At 43.4% G+C, this 27571-nt stretch overlaps 1 protein-coding gene across 1 annotated transcript in view; it reads right to left on the bottom strand.

Moving 5' to 3' along the window:
- WWC1 (WW and C2 domain containing 1) overlaps positions 1 to 24911 on the bottom strand; it is a 385050-nt gene extending 360139 nt beyond the window's left edge. Inside the window, exon 1 of the mRNA XM_078653391.1 lies at positions 23855 to 24911. Coding sequence (XP_078509517.1) covers positions 23855 to 23973 — 119 coding nt within the window. The 5' untranslated portion in view covers positions 23974 to 24911. The remainder of the gene's footprint in view (positions 1 to 23854) is intronic.
- Positions 24912 to 27571: the final 2660 nt, after the last annotated feature.

Consider the following 27571-nt stretch of genomic DNA (forward strand, 5'->3'; position numbering starts at 1 on the left):
TATTCTTTTTCATTTTGGTCTCTCGATGCCTGTGATGCCCGTAGCAAGTCCATTGGTTCTGATGAGATAATAGAGGAGCCGTTTCTCCCGGCGACTCGAAGCGGACCCGTGTTCAGGTATTTATGTCCTGCGTACCTGTTGCCCCGCGTACTCTGGTGGCATCGGAACCTCATCGTTCAAGGCTTGCTCTGTGTGGACACAGGCAGGCTTAGTTCTTAGAGTAAGCAGGAATGGCGGTAGCTAGGGTTCTCTTCCAGGGGACAGTAACACTCAGACCAGTAATAGGAGCACTGGCCTCAGAGAGAGCAACACAGCAGTGCCAGCAGATCTCGCCACGGCACCTATGGTAACACTGTGCCTAGGAGGAGGCGAACCCCAGGAACAGGTCAAAGAGCTCCAACACAAGCAAACAGGGTAAGGGAGGCGTCTAAGGGGGGTGGACCAGGAAAGTCCCAAACTCCAGCGCGTATAGGTACGGGTCAGAAGAAGCGTAACATTACTGATACCCCCATTGAACAGTTACAGCAGTCTCCTGTGAGTAGAGGAATAACATACTGCCTGAGAAGTAGAAATCTGCCAGATAATCTCACAACAGTCGCAGAATACCCCCAGAACGTAATCATCGTAACATCAGCTCGGGGGAGGGCAGTAGCTACAAAAGTTTATATCGATCTCCTCACTTCGATCATATTTTAAAGTCAAACAATCCATCCCAAAGGAGGTTACACTGCATAGGGCAGAGCACACTGAAATTAATCAAAAAGGTATAATGGCGGAAGGTGACCCCACAACAGGTATCCCGCTTAGCGCTAACAGATTTGAGGGGCTTGAACTCGATAAAGCCACAGGGGAAGACACACATACTAGCCATGAGAGTCAGGTGGAGACTGGGGTGGGGGAAGGGCTTCACGTAATAAGATCCAAAGAGGTAGGTGGGGCTGAAAACAAAGACAGCTTAATTAAGATGCTGATCTCAGAGATGAGAGCAAATTTTGCCACTTCTGAGAAAAATCAATTCAGGGGGTTTGCAAGGTACTAGAAACCAAGATTAATAGGATTATGGAGAAAATCAGCACAGTGGATGCTTTGGTGGAAGAGATGGGGAAGAGTGTGGAGGCTCACAAAGAGGAGATAAGGGTCTTGCAGGCAAATGAGAAAGAGTTAAGAGGAAAAATGGAGACTTTGAAAAATCATTCCAGACGTAACAACTTGAGACTCCTAAATATCCCGGTTGGGTCTAGAGGGGGAAGACATAGAAAAATTTGTGGTTAACCTGTTGAAAGAATTCTTCCCCTGGAGCGAAACAAAGGCTCTTTACGAGGACATCCAAAAGGGTACACAGAGATCCGTTTGGGAAAAGCAGGAATAGAAAGAACCAGAGGAAGATCCTAATTAATTTTAGAACTTACACATTTAAGGAAAGAATACTGGGTGAGGCAATAAGAGCAGGATCCTATAAAAAGAATGATTGGTCTTTTCAAATAAGATCAGATATGTCAAAGGCGACCCACGACCGACAATGGGAGCTTGGCCAATATATGCAGGAGCTGAAATCCTTTGGAGCCTCAGTACAAATGCAATTCCCTGCATCACTGAGAATTATGTGGAATAATCAGATGCTTAACTCGAGGGAGACCAAAGAGGTAGAGTCTTTAATAAGCAAGATCAAAGCACAAAAAGTATAAAATGCCTATAGAGTAGGGATCTCAAATCAGCGGGACTGACTCGATAAAATGGAAAAATAGAGGGTTTTCCTTGGGTGGGAAAGGAAGGGCAGAGGGGGGTAAACAAATCACATAAAATAAAGTGCACTAAGGGTGTGGTAGCATTTGGGAAAAAAAACAAAAAAAGGTTGGTCCGACTTGTGCAAGACATGGATAAAAAGAAAACCCATTTTAAAACATGCGAGTTAATACTCTCACTTGGAATGTGAACAGTCTGCGGGTCAGAGCCAGAAGGCAAAGAATTTTAGAATATTTGGGATGCATAAAGTGCGAAATAGTAATATAGTAATTCTAAAAGAGACCCATCTCTTAAAGGTAGAATGGGGTGATATTCTGAAAAGTCATGGCTGGGTGGAGTCTTACATATGTACTGACCAGGCATGTTGTGTTAAGGGGGTGATTATTCTTTTTAAAAGGTCAGCAAGAGTGGCTATAGAGTCATCTAAGATGGACATAAAAAGGAGATGAGCCGTAGCAAACATAAGAATGAATGAGAGGTCATTGCCAATAGCAGGATACTACGGTCCTAACGTAGACGACCCTACCGCAATGCAGGCCCTATATTCATATCTTTTGGATGTCCCTGGTAAAGTTATTTTGGGGGGTGATTTTAATTTATTAATTGATCTTAAGAAAGATAGGTACCCACCAAGCAAGACCTCTACGCTACCCAAAATGAGGAGTTGGCTGAAGCTATATCAAGAGGATCTAGGTCTAGCTGACATATGGGGAGAAAATTCTAGAAATCCCAAATGTTCATCTTTAAGAATAAAAAACTAGGTCATTCTTCGAGGATCGACTATTTCCTAATTGATAAATCACTAGGTGCAAATATAAAAAAGGTTGAACATCTCCCAGTCCATTTTTCAGACCTTTCAGCGGTGATGGTAAGGATGGAGATACAGTGTTTGCATACTCAGTCAAGGTGGACATTAGATAGGTCCTTGCTTATAGACCCTCAGATAATAGCGGACCCGAGAGGAGAAACTAAATATTTCTTCTGGTTAAATTCTGATGAGACCTCTCGTCAGGTTAGGTGGGATGCATATAAGGTGGTACTCAGGGTGAAATTGATTAGTTTAGCTGCCCATCGAAATAAGCTAATTAAAAAAGAGATCGGGAGTTTAGAGGAAGGGATACAGTGGTTAGAAAGGAGAATAAGGGTAGAACACTCGACAGACAAAGAGGAAGCACTTGTAGGGGAACTAAATGATAAGAAAAGGGAGCTCCCCAATATTCTAGACATTAGAATAAAAAAAAAGCGAGGCATTAAGCTTGCTCATTACCAATATGGGGAGGGGTCTGGCAAGCTTTTAGCCTGGAAAGCGAAGATGGTACAAAGCCGCAATAAGATCATATGTATCCAGGAGGAGGATAAGGTACACCCTACCATAGAAGAGACAGCTTTTAGGAATGCCTTTCACAGTTTTTTTAAGGATTTATATTTGGAGAATACCCAAGACAGCGAAGATCCTATAGAGGATTCCCTTAAATTATGGTCTAAGCAGGCCCTGCCAGAAGTGTATAGAAAAGAGCTATATGCAGAGATAACGGAAGTAGAAGTTATCGAGGCAATAAAAGGTCTAAAAAAAGCAAAGGCAGCAGGTCCTGATGCCCTGCAAAAATGTGTTATATAAAGTCTTGAAGGAGACCTTTTCACTTTAAAAACGTTAGTGTTTTTTAAGGACTATTGTTTTTACCCACGGTATATGCAAGCTATGACATGCCCAGAAGGAAGTCACTTTCTGTATAAATTTGTCCACACAAAACTTTTTAAGAAAGTAAAATTAAAAATTCTTGACACAGCAGTCAGACTGTGGGTTCAGTTAAGGCGTCTGTGGAAGATCCCCTATTACTGTCAGCAAGCTCCAATCTGGGACTCCCCAGGAACTCCGGAATGTCTAAAGGACGCGTTATCTGCCCCGTTAAGAGACGGAGGAATAGTGGAATGGGGACAGATATTAACAGGGTCCACAATTGTCGACTGGGACTTGTTAACCGTATTGACCAGAGAGGCTTTGTCTAAGTTTAAATTCTACCAATTGACAAACTGGGCAAAATCCCTGGGAAAGGAGGGTGAAGGAAATCTGGAGTTGGAGTTTATGTTCCAGGGGGAAACTTTTAAGAGAGAGGTAGCACAATGGTATTGGACGGTTATTCTGAAGGACGGGAGGACTTCACCCTACCCACCGAGATCTGTGGGAAGGCGCTGCCGTCGCTGGATGTATCATTACTATGGCACGTATCTGCAGCTACTTGTGGATATGTCATTAAATCTGCACCACTCAGAAAGAATGATCTATTCACCCTGCATAGAGCATACTGAATGCCAAGGAAGATATCTAAATTGAGAAGCGAAATGCGAAGCAGTGTCCTAAATGTGACGAGGAAGGAGCGGATGACATCCATATGTTTTGTCAGTGCCCCCGACTACAGAGCTTCTGGGAAGCTGTGGGTAAGTTTCTCTCAGACGTATCCGTCAAGAAATCCAGGTAAGTGTCCAGTTAGTTATGTTTCAAGCGGATGTTGTTACGGACGACAGGGTAGGATTTAGTTTAAAGAAATCTGCTTTTTTTATTAGTACTTCTGGCCAGGCACGAGATTTGTATTAAATGGGTCAGTCCAACAGTGCCTACACAGGAAGTATGGTTGAACTCAGTGCTCATGATAAATGCCCTAGATAGGGCTGGCACACATAGCAAGAGATTACATTTTTGGGCTATGTGGGAACAGTACTGGACAGACATTGGGCTATAATTAAGATCCATGGAAGTCCAATGATTAAGCACTACAGCAATAAAGAGATGGGAGAGGTTGGCACAGTTTTCGACTCCCTGCAAGAAAGGAGTGGGAAGCTGCGTGGTGGATGCCTGGTGGCTAATAGGACACCCTCATACGTGAAGCTAAGTTAAGCTGTGTGTGACAGGGAAACTTCAAAGTCGGAACAGTGTGGTGCAAGGGCTCCCCTAACATGGTAAACTTGTTGTTGAACATACTCCATTCAGTTATTGCGCAATGAGGACTAAAAAACAAACCAAAAAAAGATATTTATTCCATAATGCGTCTTCTGGATCTCTTCTCCCCTCTGCCAGTCTCAGAAGTCATTGCGTCCTGTCTCCAAACCCTGCCCATTTATTAAGGTCCCGCAGCAAGTCCTACACTGCCGACGGCTGGAAACAACAGCATGGGTAGGTAAATAGTTCTATGTACGTTTCTACCTTCAGACAGTTGTGGCATCAGTTCAAGCAGACATAGATTGGTTGATTGATTGATTGATTGATTTTGAAACTTATATAGCGCGGTCTGTCACCCCACGGGTATCCTGGCACTTCAGACTAATAAACCAGAGTGGAAAGCAGGTCACAACAGAAAAAAGAAAAAGAGACTAAGGACTAAACCTTGGGAAAAAGCCAAGTCTTAAGGTTCCTACGAAACTCTAGCAAGGAGCTGGACTGCCTTAGACTCTGGGGTAGTTTGTTCCACAAATGAGCACCAGCCACCCTAAATGCCCTTCCTCCTAACCTGGACCGTTTAAATCTAGGGACCGTCAGTAGACCGGCACTAGAGGAACGTAGCTGCCTTGTGGGGTAAATACCATGAAAACCTTTCCTGCATAGGAACCGGACCTAACTCATGCACTGCTTTGAAAACCAGACAGAGGAATTTAAAATGAACCCTTTCCACTATGGGCAGCCAATGTAGCTGTATTAGAGCCAGTGTTGTGGAGGATCCACGTTGCCTGCAAAGGGCCAGTTTAGCTGCTGCAGACTGGATTGATCAGGATGATCGATAGTATCCGTCCAACTATGTCTAATATTATCCCCGTCACCCGTTCACATGTCGAGGGAAGCAGGGCATGCCCACTCCATATGATAAAATCCTGTCTTTGACTGTTGGCATCTTGGGCAGGCCGATGAGGTACCCTGGTACATGCAGTGCAAGAGTTTTAGGATAAGATACGCTTAGTGGAGGTAATTAAATTGCGTGTATTGAAATTTCGGATTTCTTGACAGTCATTTGACTTGCACCCTAATCTGTTGCCATTGATCATCTGCGACGTCCCAAACTAGGTCCTCCTCTTATGACGTCTTGGAAATTGGGTGGCCCATGGATGCTTGTGCAACGAAGGGGGTTACACAAGGCTGTGTAGGCCCTATGGACTGTACTATAGGTAAGGGCACCCTGCAGTGAGGGCGAGACCTGCGGCTCCTCTCCCCCCCGACCCCTCCAGATCTCATTTGCATGTACCAAGGTATTGTATGTTAGAAAATGGCCTGCATTCAATCTGTATGTTTCTTTCTACTCTTGATAAGTTAGCAAAATTGCTTACTCGTACAACTCTCCAAACATTGTGATTACCACTTCCTCCAAGGGCTTACATCGTGTACCTATTGAGTCTCACGCAGCTCAGGGATAGCCCATAACACCAAATACTGTGCATATGGGGGTGGAGATCCACGCTTATATAGATATTTAGTCCAACATTTCTTTGCAGCGGACATAAATGCAGTGTTTGATTCTGTTCGAATGGTCGGGTTCAGTAGCTAGGCCAGTACTGATCTACATAGAATGACCACCTGTACATCAATTCTCTAAGCACAGGGACCTGCTCCCAGCCACCGCACTGGCCACTGAAGCTGTGCCGCCATGTAGTACATCTAATAAATTAGGAGCACCCATTTCCTGCTCCCTCAGTGGGCCCTACGTCTTGTAGAGGGTAAGCTATCTTCTGCCACCACCCCATATCAAGTCTGAGAGTGTCTCGTTCAGAGCCCTAAAGAAGGGAGGAGCACCACCAATGCAAAAAAAAAAAAACACAGTAGCCGGGACAAAATGAGCATCTTGCCTATCACCACTCTCCTCACTTGAGAAAATGGCAAGGACCTTCAAAAACGAATGGGTTGTCCAAATCGATGCAAGTGCTCTACCCAAGTTTCCCTCTAATAAGACAGCCTCTGTACGATATATGCGGACTCCCGGTTACTTAAATGTATTGTATTGCTATTAAAGCCCAGCATGCAGCCCCCCTCGCTCTGCAAGGCCCTCACAGGCCTTATAGAGAACAGGCTAGAATTCAACTTTAGGCCCAATGCGTCCCCAAAAGATTCCAGTGCTGCCATTAGGGCCAACAGGGACTCCCTGGAGCGTCGTGGGTAGATCATCCTCTCTTCTGTGTACAGGGATATCACGTGCCATGTTCCAAATGCACGCACCCCAAGTCTTCCACCCGCATTCGAAGTCTACATGCCAGGAGTTCCATAGCCAATGCAAAAATCAGCAGCGATAGTGGGCAATCCTACCTCATGCCCCTTTGTATACTGAACAGAGTGGAGCTTGTCTGGGCTGTTTTAACTGAAGCCGAAAACTGATGAGATCATATTTTGATCTATGCAACAAATGTCGGTCAAAATCCCATGACCAACAAGACCTCAAGGAGATGTGACCAGCACAACATATTGAAAGCCATTACTCATCAAGTTCCAAACTCGGCATAAGCCCATTTTGGTCCTTGTGAACCAATGTTCCCATGAGAGGCAACAACCTGTTTGAAAATAATTTGCCCTTAGAGTCTATACTGAGGATCGAGAGTGGACTGTAAGATTGTACATCCTTGGGATTCCACCCTAGTTTAGGAATTACCGCTATTAGCACTTTGATTATGGAGTCTGGCAAGACACCCTTGGTCCTTTCCGCCAAGTAAACCTGTAATAGTTTCGGCACAAACAGCTTACTATAGGTGTAATAAAATTCCACCAGTAGTCCATCTGACCTAGGTCTATAATTATTGTGCGACCGCTGTCAGAGAGCTGCGTGGAACTCATCTGCCTGTAGTGTCCCTGTTTAAGTTACTGCCGGTGAAGTGGATTAAGTTTGGGCAGCCTGACCCCGTGGACCTAAGTTCTTGCGCATGTGTTATCGCCACGGTTGGGCTCAGTAACTACTGCTTGCGTTGTGACCCTCTGAAAGGGGTTCTGATACATATTGTATTACTTTAAAACACGTGCATACAAAGGCAGACAAAATAGTGAATAGGAAGCAGTCACTCTTCCGTCTCAAATGCATACTGGAGAAAAATTTGTTTTTTTCACCTCCCTAATATTTTTACTGAAATTTTAGATCACAAACTCAGAATTTGTGTTTCTGAAACTACAGTAGACCAACCTTTGTTATGAGGCTAATGAGTGTTGCAGTGAACCATGACCTTGCCAACACAGTTTGAATTTTGTTTTGCACATATATTGTTCATTTTTTCCAGGGAAATGTACAATTTACACATTATGAAAATCAGTGTCTTCTTCATATCGGCTAAACAGATTCTTAAATTGATCAGCAGTGAACTTGTGTGCCATGTTACCCCGGTAAATTGGCATTCAACTGCGACATTTTACTTATAAGAATGGTAGAAACAAATGCTTGGGAGATAGGGGTAAATTAAGTTGAATATTTATGTTGTGTGTGATGACAACTGACCCACACAGTTTAGAAATTGGGCGTTCCACACCCATAACAACCCTTGCTATGCTAAATGTGACATACGATAATATCATATAAATATAAGAGTATAGGCGTGTTTGGGTTCTGTTAATGAACTGGTGCTAATGAGGTGTTCTCTAGTACCGAGATCATTTCGTTTTTCTGAATACGGCGCTAGACACACTTAAAGATGTCTGGAAGATCAGGATTATGAGATACTGGAGTGAAATAATGAATGTTCTGAATATTCAAAAAGTTAAGAATGTCAGTTTCAAACGACCGGTAATTACTATAATCCACCTTGAATAGGAAGGCATTTTACTTTAAGCTAGTGTACCCTACCTAGTAAATCATTTTAGACACTTATAAAGCTAGAACAAGGCGTAGGATAAGGATATTTCTCGTTTGCTCTCAGACTGTGACTTAAATCAGTAAGATTCGACCTGAACACCATCTAGCTTCTGTTTTCGATTTTTTAGTCATGGCATTATTTTTTACTTTTTAAAACTTTTTTATTTTGTTTTATAACTTATTGAGTATATAGTACAGTACTGCATGTATATCAATACGCTTGTAGCATTATTGCAAAGTTAATACTAAGAAGGATTTCAATCAGTGCAATTGTAGCTAAAAGGAATACTATTCAAGCACGGAAGGATGCATTAAAGTATTAAGTTATATAGAACATAAATATTAACAATAACAATGAACTAGGAAGTGTGTGAATATGAAATTAATTAGTGTTCAAAAATTGGAATAACTCACAAAATTTGAGAGTGTAGGTTTAGAACTTCCTCTCCACAAGAAAGAAAAAAGTAAAAAAAAAAACAAGAAGAAGCTCCACCACCTACTTTAGCCAATAGTGTTATTTGAGTGTGACAGTGTCAAACGGGGGCTCAATCAGCCAATTCGTAATCAGTTTCTTCTCATTGTAGCCAACGGATTCATAAAGTCAAGAACATGCCAATTTCACCCCAAATAACCAGGGTAATCTATAGCTCCATAAAGATTTGCACATTGCCCTCATAAGATTGAAATGAAGGTCTTAAAGGCATCCATCCATCAGCAATGACTGAACAAATAGAAATAACTGGCAAGAACAATTGTTTTCACCATATTTTTCTAGGGTTCTTGGAGTATGTAGAGAAATTGCATCCCATCTTGTTTTGAGAATGTTACCATCAGAAACAAACATGTTCTAAACACCCTCTTTCTCTTTGTATGTATGTATGTAGTGTATTTTGTAAAGCGCACAGCTGCCCCAACGGGGCGTCCCGGCGCTGTATAACGCTGTGGAACCCTTCCTGGCTCTCCATGTGAGATGCCCCTCCTGGGCACCCCCAAGGTGAAGCCAGGCATCCCAGTGTTGTAGGGGCCGTTGTGAAGATTAAGCAAGCTATTGCCCAGAGTTGCAGCGTGGGACCCATGATTAGAGTAGGCGCCGAGGCGAGAATTATCGAGTCAGTGGACATTGAGCCCAAGACCCTGCCGCGTCGGGACTTGAACCCTGGTCCCGGGCCTGATCTCTGCTTCAGAGTCTGCCGCTCTAACCAGTGAGCCACACTTCTCCACTTGTGGCTTTTGATAAACTCAAGCACTGAGCCGACATATAATCCACTGAACTGAACTCCATGCAATACACAGCTACAATATCATTGGGAATGTTGCATTCATCTGGTGTTATCCATCCCAAGAGCATTTAGCGTAGCGGTGGATTCTGGTACTTTCTAATTATTTATTCCATGTTGTATGGATTTGTATAGTGGAGTAATTTACAGAAATAGGCTTACGATATGCATTTTCGCACAATCTGTTTTGAGACACATACAAACATGAGTAAATCATGGGATTTTCAGTCCTAAGAGACTTGTAAAGCTAGGTTTCTCCTTCAAAATGGGCCCCATTTTGTTTAAAACTTACAATACAGCACATAATATGCTACTTTCGTATAAATATATTATTTTTAAGAAATATTGACTTTCTCCATTAGGAAGCAATAGCTCTGAAATGAATTTGTGCACATGTGCACCGCTTTCATGTGCTATTGCGTGAAAGGTTGCAAGCATGAGTAAGACCGGAAAGAAGATCTCGGTCACCAAACGAGGTCACATTGCTAATGCAGAAGAGCTGCTCTATTTAAAGCAATTGGTACTTCAAAAACAGACAGCCAGTCGTTTTGGCCCAGATAGATAAGGAGTTCCAGAATTGTTCCAGATTAAGCACCATCTAATGAAAAGGTACCCAACTGGTCTTTGCACTGTTTGTATCTGCACAACTTGCCATTGGCACAACAAGGCTCATGAACAGACATGTCAACCTAGATCTTCAAAATGTAGCATTGACACACACACCAGACTACAAGGCAAGGACACCAGCAGGCATTTTGTAAAATCAGTGTTTGTTTTTATCCTGAAAAACACATGGAAATCAAGGATCAAAAATACAAATTGAACTTTCTTGTCTTAATGGCCATTTTGTCTGTCCAAATGCAAAGCCAGTTATAATTTTAAGTGTGCCCCTTAAAGTAGCTAAATGGAAACAACAGTTACAGCAGTCACAGCAGGGGAAAATCGGGAATTCCAAGGGTGGTAGCTCCCGAATTAGACCCCTTTTTTTTTTTAAGAAGAATTTACACGAACAGGACAAGATGGTAAGGCCTTGCTGGAATCCGGTGATAAATAAAACAGAAGCACTACTCAACAGGTTGATAGGAATGGTCTGTCTGGCCTTAGATAACTGACTTTGGTGTGAAAAATGGTTATTCTAGGCCCCAACTTTCCTTCCTAAACAGGACTAACATTCTAACAACTATTTTAAATCCCGTGGAAGGCTTTTAGATTTTAGAACAGGGTGACTTCAACCTTCTCTGTAATAAGAGCTATTTCAGTTCAATGAAAATCATCCAGACCTACTAATATTATTAGTGTTGAATAGTGACCACATCAGACAAGAATACATTAGCGGCCACCATATACAAGAATACCAGCAGTGATCGATGCAGTACTTCAGGCAAGGTTGCCAACAATAATGCAAAAAAAAAAAAAAAAAAAAAATGACAAAGAAAATAAAAGACTGTCAATTGGTCCGTTTGAATGCCTCTACATGGGTAATGCATAACAGCCCTAGCTGCAATGCCATGGTATCAACGTACTGTAAAGTCTTCCCCATGCCAGAGGAATTATCATGAAATAGGAGCTTTAAATATATATTGGAAATTCTGCCTTTTTTTTGTAAACATCAGCTTATTAATTTAAGAAAATACACACAATTTTGTCTCGAATACAATCTATCAACTTTGGTATACAAATATTAATTTAACCAAGAAGAAGCTTCTGAATTAGTAGGTCGGGCTGCACCGATGAGAGTTACTTAGACTTAGCTGGAGAGCTACCAGTAGCTCACGAGCTACTTGTCAGTGAAGCCTGTTTTAGAACAAAGAGAAACCCTCCTTCATACACACTATGTTGGGCGTTACAGAAGCAATCATTTTAACATAGAGGAAATGCAGCATACAAACTGAACTTCTTGGTCTCATCTGGCATACCAGGATAGGGCAATTTGTCCTGGCTGTAACATAAGATCGAATATGGGGGCAGGCTGAGTCAGTCCTGCCAAGCGTCACGCAACAGGTGTGACGCTCACGCATTTCAGTGCGGTGATCCGCATCACCGCACTGAAATGCAATATCACGCATACCAGCGGCGCCTGTCACTGTGCCCGGCCGGGCTCTCTCTGCTGCTCCCTCCGAGAGAGGTGCGCCGCCGCCGCCGGCCTGCCCGTCATGTTCCTAAACACTCACACACTGTCCTGCAGCTCTCAGCTCTGAGAGCGCTGCAATGTATAGACTCTGCACTCTGCCACCAGGAGCTGCCTGTTGCCCTGGAAACAGAATGCGTCTACGACACACATTAATTTTAATGGTGCGGCTGCCTGCGGCGCCAGCGCGGCTCATGACACAGGGGCCGGCCTGCCAGTGCCCTGCCCTGCTCTAGGCCCGACCGGTGATACTGCAGCCAATCACCGACGACGGTGTCACAGGGGGGGCCGGATGTGCGGCGGTACAGTCTGCCTTCACATCCGACGGCCCGGAAGTAAAGCGGCGGCGGGGGATTTAAATCTGAGAGTGCAGCCTGCCACAGCCTCTCTCATGCTAGGGGGCCGCAAACCGATTGCGGCGCGGGCGGGGCGGCCGAGGAAAGGAGTGCGGCCAGTGACCGGCGACGAGTGGAGGCAGCAGCAAGCAGCCCTGCCTGGAGATGAAGACAGGCAGTGCCCTGGCAGTAGTGGCAGTCACTGCTGCACATCGTGGCTGGACAGCAGCAGGTGGTCAACAAGTAGTAAGTAAAGTTTCAGCCCCCACGCAGCGCTGGCTGCACACGCAACGCCGGTGATGAGATGTCAGTCAGTCTCTGCCGTTTCTGAACTTCACCTGCACTTGTTAGTTAGTACGCAAATTTATGATCCCAGATGTATTGACGTGCGAGTGATGGAATGCCGAGACTGGAACTCGCCACGTTTAGATGACTACATTTTGTCAGCAGTGAGCATTCAGCTCACTGAGCCATGATGCGGTAGTTTGTTTATGAATGCATCACAATTGGCAAATAGCGAAATTGAGAAAATATGAGAGATGAGCCACTTTGTCAAGATCAGACAGTTGGTTTCCTCGGGTCCGATCTTCTTACATCTGGCGGCTCACATTATGGTATGGCTTTCCTTTAATGTCTTGTTGTACGTCGCCATTGCCTTCCAATGCGTATTATTTTTATGTGATAACATTAGCACCTATTATACAGGGCGCTAGGAAACGATCGAGTGTGTTTTGAAGAGCTATAGGATAAACCGGTATTATTCACAGTCTATTTCTATTAATGTTCAGCAGTGCGCACGTGCTCTGGTGCATCAAGGCATTTAAGCCAGCTTGCAATATTGTACAACAGCCAGTTAAGTCAGCCCTCACGCAGCACTGCGCACGCGACGCGGCCGGTGCCACAGTTTATAATGTTCAGCAGTGCACGTCGTGTTCTGGTGCACTGCATCAATGCCATTATGCTTGCAATGTTGTACAACAGGTTAGGTAGAGTAATTGCATGAATTTTGCTCGCGAGAAAGTGTCACTCATAGTCGATGAAATGTCACTCATAATTTCACTCAAATTTTTAAAATGTCACACATGGCAATCTGAAACCTTGGCAGCTATGCTGAGTGTCTGCAAAGCTCTATTGCCATGTTATGTTTTGTTTTAAACTTCAAGGTCATCTGCAGTAAACCACAGATTGGACCCACCGTTATGGTATTGTATTGTATTGTAATTGCATTTATATAGCGCTTACTACTTCGTCGAGGCGCTTTTCGGCGAGTAGCACGCTACTCCATTACCCATAGAGGATTAGTGTAGTGCAAGTATACTTCACCTTTCAGATGACTTAAAAACAGAAAGCCTATGAAAGAGGAAGTGGTAAGATATGAGGTTTTGGGGTTGGAGAGGGGCATTCTAGCTATCAAAAAATATATATGTAAAGAAAGTACAAGCGAAAGACACGGAAACCTTTTCAATAGAATCCACATTTCAATCAATCAATCAAAGAAACTTTATTCGGCCACGTATGGCCATAAAAGACAGAGATTACACAATACAATATTAGCACATAATTATTTAAAAGCAAAATCGTGCACAATACCAAACCTCAGGTATTCAATAGAGAAAGCTAAAACCACTTTAGAAATCCAGCATTTCAACAGGAGAATGAATGCTATACACACAGAAACCGAAGAAACATGTATTTGTCCCCGCTTCTTGTTCTGGGGAAATAATACCGCAAATCTGGATTCAGGAATTCCTTGTGCTCTGAAGGTATTGCTCGCCTACTGGCTTTGCATCAAGACAAAAAAACATTCTCGGTCATCAGAAATACCAATTCTAGTGTAGCTAGAGGCCCAATTTACAAAGGTTTCCAGAGAAAGTCTCAACATTCTCAATGAGTAAGATACACCTACATGTAAGCGAGTTAAAACGTTTAGCCCATCAAGAAATAGCTCTGCTTGCAAATTAAATATACACCTCGAATATCACGGTGGAAATGTACACACAAAAATGCCAGGAATTCACAGGGAAGCTGACAGACTCCCATTTCAGAAGCTCTGTTCATGTGGAGTTTCCACTTTTAATAAAGTAAGCAAGCATGGAGGTAGAAAAATCATGAAAGGTTACTTTTGTTTCTATGTTTTTTTTCCTTTTATCGCCCACCGAACCTATATTTTTGGACCTACAAAAAGCATTCGATTTTGCATTGATGAATTAATTTTGCACCACTTTCAACCCTTCTTTTACTAGGTCAATTTCTTAACTAAGGTGGTTCCGCAAGTGAAGCACACCTATGTCAAAGCTTATACTACTTTGCCTTGCTCATAAAGTTTGAACTCCATGCTCTTGATCAGATCGATGACAGTCATTTTTTCCATGAGTGCCATCTTTTCATGGCGTTTTAATGGTATAGTTATTAAATACTAGCTAATTGAAAACAGATAATGTAGACATTACTGGCTTTGTGATTCTTGTATAAGATACGCACTCGTAAATGTAACATTTTGCTAGAAAAAGTCAGGTTATGTCTGAAAAAAATACTTCAGAAATGGTATTCTTCTTCTCAATTTCAAGATGGGAGATTTGTCGCTCCGCAATCTTAGCAAAACCAAGATTCTGTTGATCCTTTTTTGCATCGGCAATCCGGTGAGAAGCGCAGATGTTAATAATAATTGAATGTTTTCGTTTTTAATTTTTAAATAGTAAAAGAAAAAGAAAACTGTCTGACGCCTAAAATGTGGCGGCTATATGCATGCAATAAAAACATCAATTAAAGCAAATTACTAATCTCATCTAAAATCATAGATTAAACCAAAAAGGAGGAGTCTAAAAAAAATGTTTCAGGATAAAGAATGGAAGGAAAATAACCTTGGCAAGGCATAGGCCCACCAGTCTTGGCATTGAAATGCACTTTTTTTCAGGTGGATATGCAAGTGATCAAAGGGCCCTCACTCCCGATATAAAAGAGGCAATGCGTGAAAAGGGCTGGCCCATGATGTGTGCAGTGGTGGGTGGAAGCACAAAGTGAGTGAGGGGTGAACAAACCTATGGCTGAAGAGGGAAGACCCAAGGTTCTTCTACGTATATTTTTTATTATATACAACAGGGGAAAAAACATAAAAGTACCCTCTATACCAGACCTAAAAAAAATGGGTAACAGAGAAAACATGATCAGGGAGAGATGTTATGAAGTCAACACTGATCACCCAAAGTTTCCAGACAAAAATTAATTAACCCCCGTCAACATCATGTTGATTTTGCCATAGCTTCAATCAACTGTAAAGAAATGGGACATTTATAAGTCCACCACTGTGGATATTAATGGTTGATCTGCCACTATGGGCAGAATTGTTTTGCTAAGTAGTATCTTGAAGTTCAAGTATTGGTGCTCTTACAAAAGGAAACACAATGATGCCCTCCAGTCATAATGTAACTGTACACTTCATAATAGTATGTTGGTATGCCCAGTTCTATTGAGGTGAGCTTTGTCCCTTTCCTGATTTAGCCTCAGGTTCCTCCTAAGGAACATGTGAAGGCCACACAGTCAATCTTTTCTGCAACACTTACATTTGATGTCCAGGTTTTAACTGGATGAACTATTGTCAAAGTGTTCAACATATTCAAAACATAAATAATCAGACAACACTCCATCACCTCCCCCCTCCCACCACCACCAACAACCGAGTAGGCATGGTGACAGCTAGCTCAGAAGAAGAGGAGCTAAATTTATGGAACACTTCAGAAAGGCTGCAGCAGCACAAAAAAAAAAAAAAAAGGAGAGAGAGAGGCCACAGAAAACATACAGAGGGGTCAATCACCAAAGAAAAAGCAGGAAAAACAACGTCTATTGTGCAACAGCAAGAAACAGAGGCAGATTTGCTTGATATGGCACCTCTCATTTGCTATCAACACCTATGCTCTGTTCACATCGGTGATTAAAGAAAACACTCTGAGCGGGTGGGGTTGGAATCTTCACAAGAGGCTCTCAGAGAATATTCAGAGGTTGACAGTTCTAGTTAAAAAAAATCCCTCTCTCATAAAATCATATCATGTGAATCATTAACTGACATCTCTTTTTAAGTAACTTCTCAATATCAAAGTGTCTAGAAGATGTGACTGGAATTAAAATCAAAGAGGAAGACTTGTCTCCACAGATATACAACATTAAAACATAGGGGACAAGTCATCAAGAAAACAGACTACTGCATCTCCCTGGGGGAATTATGAACCAACTAAAAGATGTCCAACCTGAGCAAGGCAGGATGACAGAAGCCTGGGTTACTTCGGTTCACAAAGTTGACCAGCACATCCATTTCCAGTAAGGGTGGCTTTGAAATTGCTCTACAATGCTTACAAATGTTCCTGACAAAACAGCGACACCTGTTAGAGAAAGCAAAATGCGGATGCCATACATTTCTGCACATATATTATTACATTCAGAATATATATATATATATATATATATATATATATATATATATATATATATATATATATATATATACACACAGTTTATATGAGATAAAGTACCTGCTGTCATACAGTATAAGGCTAATGCAAGTTACTGAGTAGTTTTGTGTTCATATAGAGGACGAAGGTGGAGTTCCTCTATACAGACTGGAGCACGAAGGTGACTTGCATTATTCTTTTAACATATAGAAGAGGACATTTTATGGTTAGACTTTCTCTCTTCCCATAACCGCTTAAACATAATGTATTTTCTGAAACATCTGAAGTAATCAGACATTACATACAGTCACGTGAGACTACTAAAGCCAGCGGTAGGAGTGCAGTAGTTCTTCAGCAATCATTCCCATCGTGTCGCATACTGACAGAAAATAATATTTCAGTAAACTTTCTAACCTTCGGATTCACACAATTATATGTTTTTGTTCCTCTGCTTAGATATAAACTAGTTACAGCTACATCGTAAGCAAAGAGACAGGGAACTGCTTTTCGTTCTTCTGCAGTGTTTTTATAAAGTGATTGTCAGAAAGGAGATGTTTATGGCAACACGTTTATTTTTTCCACCCTATAGGTAATTGCAGTAAACATAGAACCTCTGCATGTTTCTACACGTTCTGATGGATTGCATTTTTGCAGCACAACTGCTTACTGGTGTGTTTAGTTTACACTACAGATTCTACACGTTTGCAAACAAACCAGGGCTTTTATATGAAAGAACCGAGTCAACAGCTTATACACTGTGCCTTGCTTCTGTAATCTTCCCTGTATAACTCATACGTCTACAAACCCCAGCATGGAAAGCCCCATTGGCTTAAAGTCCAAGGTGACATGAGACCACCGGACAAGCGTTCCTTAAGAATGCATCTAGACAAAATGCAGTGCCCACCGCTGCTACCAGGGCATGGCTGCTTGTTTACCCAGAACATTATCTACTGGATCCGATAATTGCAGCCTTCTGCGTGCTGCAACGCCCACAACGTGCACAGGTGGAGAAGACAGGTTTCTCTGGCCTTGCTCCAGCACTGGGGTGAGCGCCAAGCAGAACATGGCGAGTTCCACTTATTCCTTTGACACATCACCCAAGACAAACCTGCCTGTGACGACTAGAGGGGCAAACAAAACACACACACACAAAAAGCAATAGTGAACGCTGCAGCACTCGACTCGAGCTAAGTGGAGGATACATCTTAATACCTGTGTGTGTGTCTGCTCTGTCAATTTTGCTTATAAGCATGCATGCCTGATATATGAAGTAATTTTGTTTTTCGAATATTGATCCATCGCTTGCCGGTTTTTATTACAATTATTTGGATCTGCAAAGTTCAACTGCTGCCTCAGAGGCATGCTGGCATGAGGGTTTCACCACTTAGATTTTCATAAGCGATTATGTTTTACTTGCACTTCATTCACCCTTAGTTTTAACTAAACACGGACAAATAGGTTTTACGTCATTGATAATGGAACACCGGAGCAAATCATTTTAGGAGCACTCAACCATAAAGTCCAGGTTCACTGCGTAATATGTGAGGGGGTGCATTTTGATTCTGGGAAGGCAATTCGTATTCACCAACTCCTGAAAACGACAGAGTGGTATTGCACATCAGAAAAGCATGTTTCAGAAGTCTGATCCATCAGAATATTAAGACTGTCTGTCTGTATGCAAGCACGTCGCTGTGCGAACTTTAGCCAGTCCTGCCTTTGTTCTTTGCATTCTGCTGTGTGGTCTGGTTTTACTCGTCCCCACCTAAAATTGTGGGACTGCAAGTGCCAAAATCTAAAAAGCTGAGACTGACATTCCGGACTTGGGGACCCCTCTTGCTTCCAGACACCCTTACTCTCACCAACACCGGTCCAATAATATAGAAACCTCTGCATCCGATCTATAAACCGGATACAGCTGGCCGCTGTCCAATATAATCCGCAGCACTTTCGCCTAGTCGAACCCCAGCAGCCATTATCCAATAAAATCGACTTCAACTCAAAGCGAGAGGAAACAAATACAATAGCACACGGCCACCTTGGGTGTGTCAACAAGAATCCCAACCCAGAAAGGCACAAAAAGCCTAGATTCCGAAAGGGTCACCATATCACGGATAAAATGTGCAACATATAACACAAGCATATAACATAATAAGACCACAGCCATTAAAATAGTATGGCCCTGCCCTGAGCTACTCTTTTCTAACCCCTGATCGCTACATTTAATCGTAGAACAATTCAAAGAAAGAGACTTGCCGTGCAAGTCCGGTGCCTATTTTTATTAGCTTCATTTTTGTGTAGTTAAAAAAAACGTAATGTCCTGAGATTTAATGTTTCCTTCTGAATTGTACTTGGGTTACAACACTCATGCTCTCAACAGATAAGGCGGTAAGATTACATTTTCCGACTCGTGTACTTAAAACACACTACCTCAGTTTTCCTGTATATTTATTGCAATATGATTAAAGCTTTGACAAAGCGATGCAGCTCCCATATCATACAGATATCAAACATTTTAAAACTTGACTCTCGAAATGCATTAGAAAAAAAGACCATCGAGACGTCTTGTTGTAAGGCTGCTTCGTACAAATGTGGTCATTCACCCATTCATTCAGAGAAACTCGAGAGCTTACTTTCAGCAACAAGCAAGTGTCGTCATCGCGGCAGAATGCATTTCACTGCAGTTCCCACTGGAAATAAAATGCATACTCCTATTGTAAACTGAAAGTTCCAAATCTGTGGAACTGAGCAGCAACTCGATGTGTCAAAGGACAATGGTCCCGATAGTGGGTTAAATAATACTTGGCTGGAATATGGAGTTTTGGACCTGTCTCGCAATTAAAAGTAGTGTGCAAATTTCACAATGACCCACTGTATTTTTCATTTGAAAACCGCTCCAGGTCTCTGGCGAAACGTGTTTAGAAAAATCAGAAAGATTCCATGTTTTGCAGATTTACTGCATAGTCCAGCTCCGACGTGTGTAACTCCTAATTAGGAGGTAATTAAGTACCAACAGAAAAAAGTCGCCCAGCAGTTTCACCATCTCCACCCTGGCATTACCTTGCAACTGAGAAGCGCCCTAAAACGTGATACACAAGTACGGAAATACATTACAAGCACTAGTCCCCTTAAAACTTTGACACTTTCAGTTTCAAAAAGCAATGTTGTCTCAAAGTTCTGCATCAATGAATCAAAATCTGGCAGTATCTGTTTACTCACGCTTCAGAATTTATCATTGCCTATCCTTGATACCACGTCGACAATGTCACAAATATTGCCTTATACACAAAGAAAACACTGTGTTGAATCTTACCATGCCTTGGATACCAACAAAAGCTACAAGCTATCCTCACACTCTTAATCTCCAGGCTTGACTAAACCAATAGTCTATACTTGAGCGTGCCCAGATTCATCATATACAAAATACAACTAATGCGAAAAGCTGCCTCAATACTCCTGCACTACCTCACCCAAGAGGGAGCTTGAATCAAGTCCTTCAATCACTCCCCTGGCTACCTTTGGCTAGACGAACAATTTCAAGACCCTCTGCATTGTCCAGAGAGCTACCCAACACGCAGCCGCGGGCCGTGGAGGGAGTTACGGTGGGGCAGGGAGGCGGGGAGGGGGAGGGGCAGGGTGGAGGGACCTAAAAACCGGCATATGGATAATTGCAGGTAAGTACACAATGTAATTAATAAAACAAAATTTGTAGCGCGCACAGCATCGCATTTTGCAATGCAGTGCGCGCTACGAAATTCGTTTTAATAATTAAATTGTGTACTTACCTGCAATTATCCATATGCCGGTTTTTAGCACCCACCACCCCGCCCCTCCCCCTCCCGCCTCCCTGCCCCACCGTAACTCCCTCCACGGCCCGCGGCTGCCAACACGTAGGACGGCTATACCTACTAGGTAAATTCAAGCAACTCAAACAAAACAGGACACTGTGCTCCAGGCTTGCACCACAGATCATCATACTGTCTGAGCATAAGAAATCCATGGGAGGCACTGCTTGCACAGTAGAAGCAACTCAGCTCTGACACTCATTACCAGCCAAGATATGAAGCATTCAAGAGGATATACACGTCAGAAGGGATGTATGATAGTACAACGCGATCATTTTGATCACGGATTTTACAACACAAGTCGTTACAACGACTTGCGTTGGAGGGTGCGGATTGAGGATTATTATGATTTTCTATTCCAACTCCAGCCCACGTAACAGTAGGGAAGGTGTTGGAATAGAAAATCACAATATTCCTTAACCAAGAACGCCATCCAGCACAAGTCGTAGTAATGACATGCGTTGTAATGGCAGCGTGGTAAAGGTCATCGCGGTGTAAACACCGCGTTGTAAACGACATTTACCGTCAAGAGACAGTTGAAATCATGGCTGTCTGAAAGATAACTATTTCAGCCCACAAATCTGGGGCAGATCCTGGAAAGATAACTGCACTCTCAAGTACATTCCATAGTTTACAGCCGATAGATATGCAACAGCCCAACCAGCACACAACTTTTTATATCCAGGTTAATAAATAAGGGCGGACCCATGGCTAGCCTGGGTAGTACACAGAAATGTCAATTCATATATATCTCTCTGGCCGACACAAATACCATAACACCCAGCAGTCGGGAACCATCTGTAGTTCATACCCACTGCACAATAACTGCCTTGCAATGTTTAACCGTCTTACACTTGCATATCCGGTATTGGTCTTGCCCATCGGCCAGTACTAGATCGGACAATAAACCAACCATCACTAACTGAACAGACAAGGAATAACTGAAGAGGTCTGCCACGTTCAGCTGGTCAATCAGCCGCTCTAATCGAGTCCAACACTGTAGGTCCCAACCAGCTACATACCCCTTCTAGACATCTCACTTTGACATTCAGATATGGGATAATAGCAACAAAGCCAATCAAGCAGATTTCCTTCATCATTTCTTTCTTCAATCGTGCCTGCTCAGAAACAAAACCTTTAAATAGAAAATCAGGTTGGACAACCCAGAGTAGTCACCAGCTAAGGTAGATTAAGATCACAAAAAATTCCTAAAAGGGACCTGCACAACAGTTCAAAGCTGACAGTTAATTGAAAACCATAAAGGCTGTGTCTACCTCTCACATCTCTTCATCTACCACAAGGCAATCTGTAGCATAAGCACACCTCTGTGGCCATCACACACAACATCGAAATACTTCCTACACAGGATCAAAAACAAAAACAACACCCTTCCGACTATATACCATAGATGGCGTCGCTTGCTGCCCATGCAGGCAAGCACTTCAGACCCCACATCAGGGGAGTAAGTACTATATAGACACCCAAAACAGTACAATTATAAAGTCTTTTATCTTGAATGTAGGATATTCATGTGACAGATTTTTTTTTTTTAGGTATCAGCATTTTATTTTTACCTCTGACCTACCAGGTACAAAACCCGCAATATGTATAAGCAAAGAAAACCTAAAAGACCTCTACTTGGTCCCACATTCAAAGTAAATGCTGTTTTCAGTCAATGATGTACTATGCAGGCAATTGCTTTTCATATCTATGAACATATGATGGGTATATTATATGACAGCGAGCATGAGCAAAAATATGGGTATGACAGCTGAGGAGGTTCATGCACATGCAGCATGGTCCATACTACAGCGAGGGCAGCTGCACTACGCACTTCTTATGTGTCAGTGAAGGCCACGAGTGGCTCCACACCCATTGATTTATCTACTCTGGCCGCGCCCGGCCCTGGGAGTGACAAGTGTGGAACCTATGTATAGTAGAACTCGGGTGGCTTTCTACATAGTATGCATAAATAAGATGACAGGTGATACACAAGGATATGCTTTATAATTAATATTTGGCATCTAAAATCTTTCTGTAAAATTCTGGATCCAAAACGGCCAGCCTTGGAATAGATAGAAACTAGCACCCTAGAAAAACCATGCAATTTGCATCACCAACCTTTTTCCATCTTAGTTTGATTTCTGCTCGACACTGGAAATACACGTGAAGGGCTTGAGCTAGGCAATTAACTAGTTTGCTTATATTTGCGGCAGGTGACCCCTTGGGGTATTTTTTCGAACTGTTGGCTGTTATTGGCAAACACTCCAGGCTAGTCCAACTGCTGTGCTATGCCAACTTAAGTAACCTAGTAAAGCCGCCTCAACCACCTCCGTTCACACACACACACACGATCGAACTCGTTTTATTGTTCAAATTCCGTTCTCACAATGTGTTTTATCTACAAAATTCTGTCTACCGCCCTGTTTACAACTTTATGTATTGTGCAATTTTTCTTGTCAAACTGTTTATATCTTGCACAATCAGGGACGCCTCCTCCACCCTAAATACACATCGGCAGCAACAGGTACAGTAGCACAACTATCAACAGTGCAGCAGACAGTGGGGTCTGAGAGGCCCACTACACCCCAATCATAGCGGTTCTGGGCGCCAATTTTTCTTTTTGCAGTATGGCCCATGGCACAAGTGCTACGCCACTCGCTCCATAACACAGCAAACCAGGGTACCTTCAGGCATGGGTAGAACTGAATACCATGTAATGTCCGTGGGTAAACATAAGGTAGGACATGGGAAGTGTGGACGGAGGGGGCAGTCCTCGTCTGTTGTCACATTATGTGCATCTACCCAATAAAGAGAGGCCAACCCCTCTCCGTGGGCCACTGGTCCTCATGGCAACTGACCACAAACAAAGCTAGTCGCCCACAGTCCAAGCCAGTGCAGATTAACGCAGGTCATGGAGCCTAAAAGCTCCGACACCCATGCTCCTGACCCCCAGAGCACGGCCTACACACCCCTCTCCCCCTCACAAGTCAACACGCAAACTGAGCCCGTTCACAAAACAGGGGTGTGTTGTCGCGGCAGGGGGTTAGTAATGTATAAAAGCACATAACACAAAGAAAGACCTGTCCACCCGCAGGCTCCTCTGTGTTGTTGGTTAAAAACTAAAAATGACAAAAACATTACGGGCCATAAAGGGCGTTCGTGGCTCAGCAGATCCTGGGGCTGTTTAAATGCGACCTTGGTTGCCAAGCGAAAGCGCAGCGGAAAACACCCCGCCTCCCACAGCCCGATAATGGCAGTAAACCGGTATTTCCTCATACCTGTCTCTCGGGTCGATCCAGCTGGTAGTTTTGCTGGTGTGGTCGATGTAGTACACCTTCCCGTCAAAGTCCACGGCTTCCTCCCAGCCCTCTGGCAAAGGCAGCTCCTTCCGCGGCATCTCCACCACTGGGCGATGTTCCCCATAAAGCTCCCAAAATGTTACTCTTGGTCAAAAAATTGGAAGTTGTACCAGGAAAGCGGACGGGGCTTGCCCCTTCCGCGCCACCTCAGAGAAAGGGTGCAGAGTTTAATGTCACTACAAAACCCTCCATCAAAGAGTAAAATTGGTACCTCTGTACGCGGCTTACTAGTATAGCGCCTACAAACGCAACTACACACAGTCCACAAGTGATGAATTGTTGTCAAACCCTGCTTCCCAGAGCGCTTCCAAGTGCGCAATGCACGAATCGTCACTTTTAGGGAGAAGCTGGACCACTCGAGCAAAAGTTTGTAAGTGCCATAGCTCCTGGTACCGCGAGGAACCTGTTCAGTGGTGAGCCTCTTCCACCGACCCCTGTGCTCCCCGAGGCGGCTTCAGAGCGCGGATGGGCCTGCCTGCATGGCTCCTCGCCACAGGTGAGCAGTGTAGTGTGCTCTCGCCAGAGGCACCCACAGAGAGGAGGTGGTGCTCCGGCCGGTGCTTTCTGGGGGCCGCCGCTCTTCCAGGCACGGCGACTCCGGCGTCCAAGCTCAGACCACGACTTTCTTCCTCTTCTTCTCTTTAATTTCCCCCTTGTTCTTCATCGCCTTTCTCTGCTCGTGAGTGTTGTTGGCTCTTCCATGATTATCTCTTTTTAATCCTCCTCCTTCCCTGGCCACCATAAGCTTCAGCCAAACTCTGCTCCTTTGTGCTCCCGGGTCTTTTCTTCTGCCTTGTGGCTCGCTATGGAGGCCGAGCAGGGTCAGGCAGGAGCCGCGGGCAGGATGGCTGCTCAGCGCGGGTCCCTGGCCGGGGCTTGCTGCCTGTGCTGGCGCTGCGTGTCAGTGGCCGCGCGCTGTTCCGGGAGCTGCGGGCTCACTCTCCACCGGTTTGTTTGGCTTCTGTTCGCTGATGCTGCTGGATCAGTTACGTCATGCAGGTGATTACCGTAAGTAAGGTAACAGACATGCACTACCAAAATCTCTTCCTGCAAAGTTGTACTTATTTTACCCGAAACATCTCCGGAAGCCAAATACCTTGAAGATAGTTTTACTGAATTCTCCTATATTTTTATTGCCACAAGTTTGTGCCGATTGCTGCAGCAGTAAGTAACGTCTGTTACTCAGAATGCCGATCTTAAAAACAGTAGTGAGCGAACCAGCACATAACAGGGAGAGAACAGAGACGAATGTGTCCCTAGAATCTCGTTTGAATTTAATAGAGCACAAGACATTAGACAAGCGAACCGTCAAAATCTTAGGCATGTAAATCATGCAACAAACCTCTTATAGAAATATAATAAAAACTTCAACATTTAAAAAAAAAAATTTTTAGTATGGAAAGAAGTCCCCTAAGTTTATTAGCTTCTACTGTGGCTTTTATTGAAAGTAATAATTGTAAACAATAACTTTATTGTCTTCACAGCGATGTCATTAGTTAGGTGAAGAAATCACAACCAAGAAGGTAAGAAGAGCTTTGTTGTGTATGGCTCTCATAGAAAGCCTCCATAGTTTATTTCAGTTTCTGAGTCTCAAAACCCAATGCTATGACATTAGCAGCAGATGATAACAAAACTGGTTACCCACTGTAGTGTTGTAATAAAAGGCCTTCCAGGCCAGTCTGACAGGGCTCTTTGAGACCCTGTCAGTGCAGCGCTGCTTGTCGGCTTTGACTGAAAGCAGAAAGCAGCTGCTGTAGGGGCAAGGAAGACAGGGAAGGTGTTGGTGGTTAACCTTTGGGACAGGGATACATAAAAGAGGCCATGTTACGTATGGCTCCCCATTACGCCTCTGCTATTACGTAGCGGTTGAAAGCATGGGCAGATGTTTTTAGGGGCCATACATAACATAAAATTATAAAATGATAAATAGTAAATTACAGGGAAGTTATTCACCTTGGGGTTCTGATTGACATCATACACAATTCGAGCTTCACTCTCATTGTCTATTTGATGTCCCTCAGAACCCCTAGGTGAAAAACATCCATATAATTCACAATTACTCATCTATATTTTTTTTCAGTAAGGGTCTAGAAGTGTCTCCAGTTTCACCTCACTGGGCAATCTCCTCACAGAGCCTTCCTCAGCATTCTAAATAAACTTCAACTGAAACCTTCCAACTGGAGAGGAGGGGGGGTGAAAGGGTCTAGGGCAGATGAAGGATGGTAATAAAAAGGGGAGCATTACAACACATTTATCTTCCCTGGAAAAAATGGAGGCACACGCCAAGAATTATCTAAAGAAGAATAAAGGAATAAAGAAGACTGCAAAAACAAATATTAACATGGCATGTGGTTATCCCATTGTATATTCTGAGTGACAGTTGGGCGAGTGAGTACTGTAGTGATTCCATTATTATACCCATTTATAAGAAGGGAGATAGAGGTTAGGCCAAGAACTATCGCCCTATCTCCCTTCTCGATTCCTCCCTGAAGATCATGAGTAGGGTTCTCCTGATGAGGCTAGAGGAATGGGTAGAGGATAACAATATACTGGCAGAATCCCAATATGGTTTTCGCAAAGGATTGGGGACAACTGAGCAGTGCATCAACTTTGACCTCCTTATTGGGAAATACACGAGAGCGAAGAAGGGTTCCTTATTTCTGTGCTTTGCCGACCTTTCGAGCGCCTTTGACCTTGTGGACCATAATCTCCTATGGTCCACATTACTGGGTATGGGCGCCCCACCAGCAATCATTCACTTTCTGGCATGCCTTTACAACAAGCTATCGGCCCAGATACGCTTTGGCCGGCTAGGTGGATGTACCGAGAAAATAAAGGTTAAGTCAGGCATAAGGCAGGGCTGTGTACTGGCCCCCCTGCTATTTTCTCTTTTTATCAACTCTATCGAATCGGAACTAAAGATAGTTCAGGCTGACTCCCCACAGGTTGGTGGCTACCCCGTACCAGTTCTGCTTTATGCCGATGACACGGTGCTGCTCTCGCGCACTCCTAACGGACTCCAGAAACGTATGAACACTTTTTACGATTTTATTAATACAAGGAAATTGAAAATCAATAACACCAAGACTTTTATCATGGTTTGTGGTAAACTGATAAAATCTGTTACACCGTTCCATTTTAATAATCACAATATTGAGGTTGTTGACAGATTCTGCTACCTTGGAGTTACTTTTAATGATAAAGGGACTTGGTCGCAGGAGATTTTAAATGTCAATAGTAGAATGGCTAAAAGCTCTTCTGGAATTTTTCGTTTTGCGGCAAAGTTAGGGAGTCGCTGCATACCAGATATGGTGGATATCTACAGGCATAGGTGTGCATCTATTGCACTGTACGGTTCTGGTATTTGGGGCCACTGCCAGCATAGGGGACTGCAAATTACTGAGAATGGGTTTCTAAGAAGACTTCTCTGTTTACCTCCCTCGGCACCTACCATACTGTGTCATAGTGAGGTTTGCCTGAGCTATTTGTCAGATCTGACGAGACTACGACCGCTCATGGTATGGAGGTCAATATGGGCTAAAGACGAGACTACCTTTACCAGGCGGATTATCGCTGATTGTTTGAAGCTGGATAAAGCCCTCAAGATCCCCTGGCTAAGTTATGTCTCTTCCTCTT

The sequence above is a fragment of the Lissotriton helveticus genome, chromosome 7 (assembly GCF_964261635.1).
Source record: "Lissotriton helveticus chromosome 7, aLisHel1.1, whole genome shotgun sequence".
NCBI lineage: Eukaryota > Metazoa > Chordata > Amphibia > Caudata > Salamandridae > Lissotriton > Lissotriton helveticus.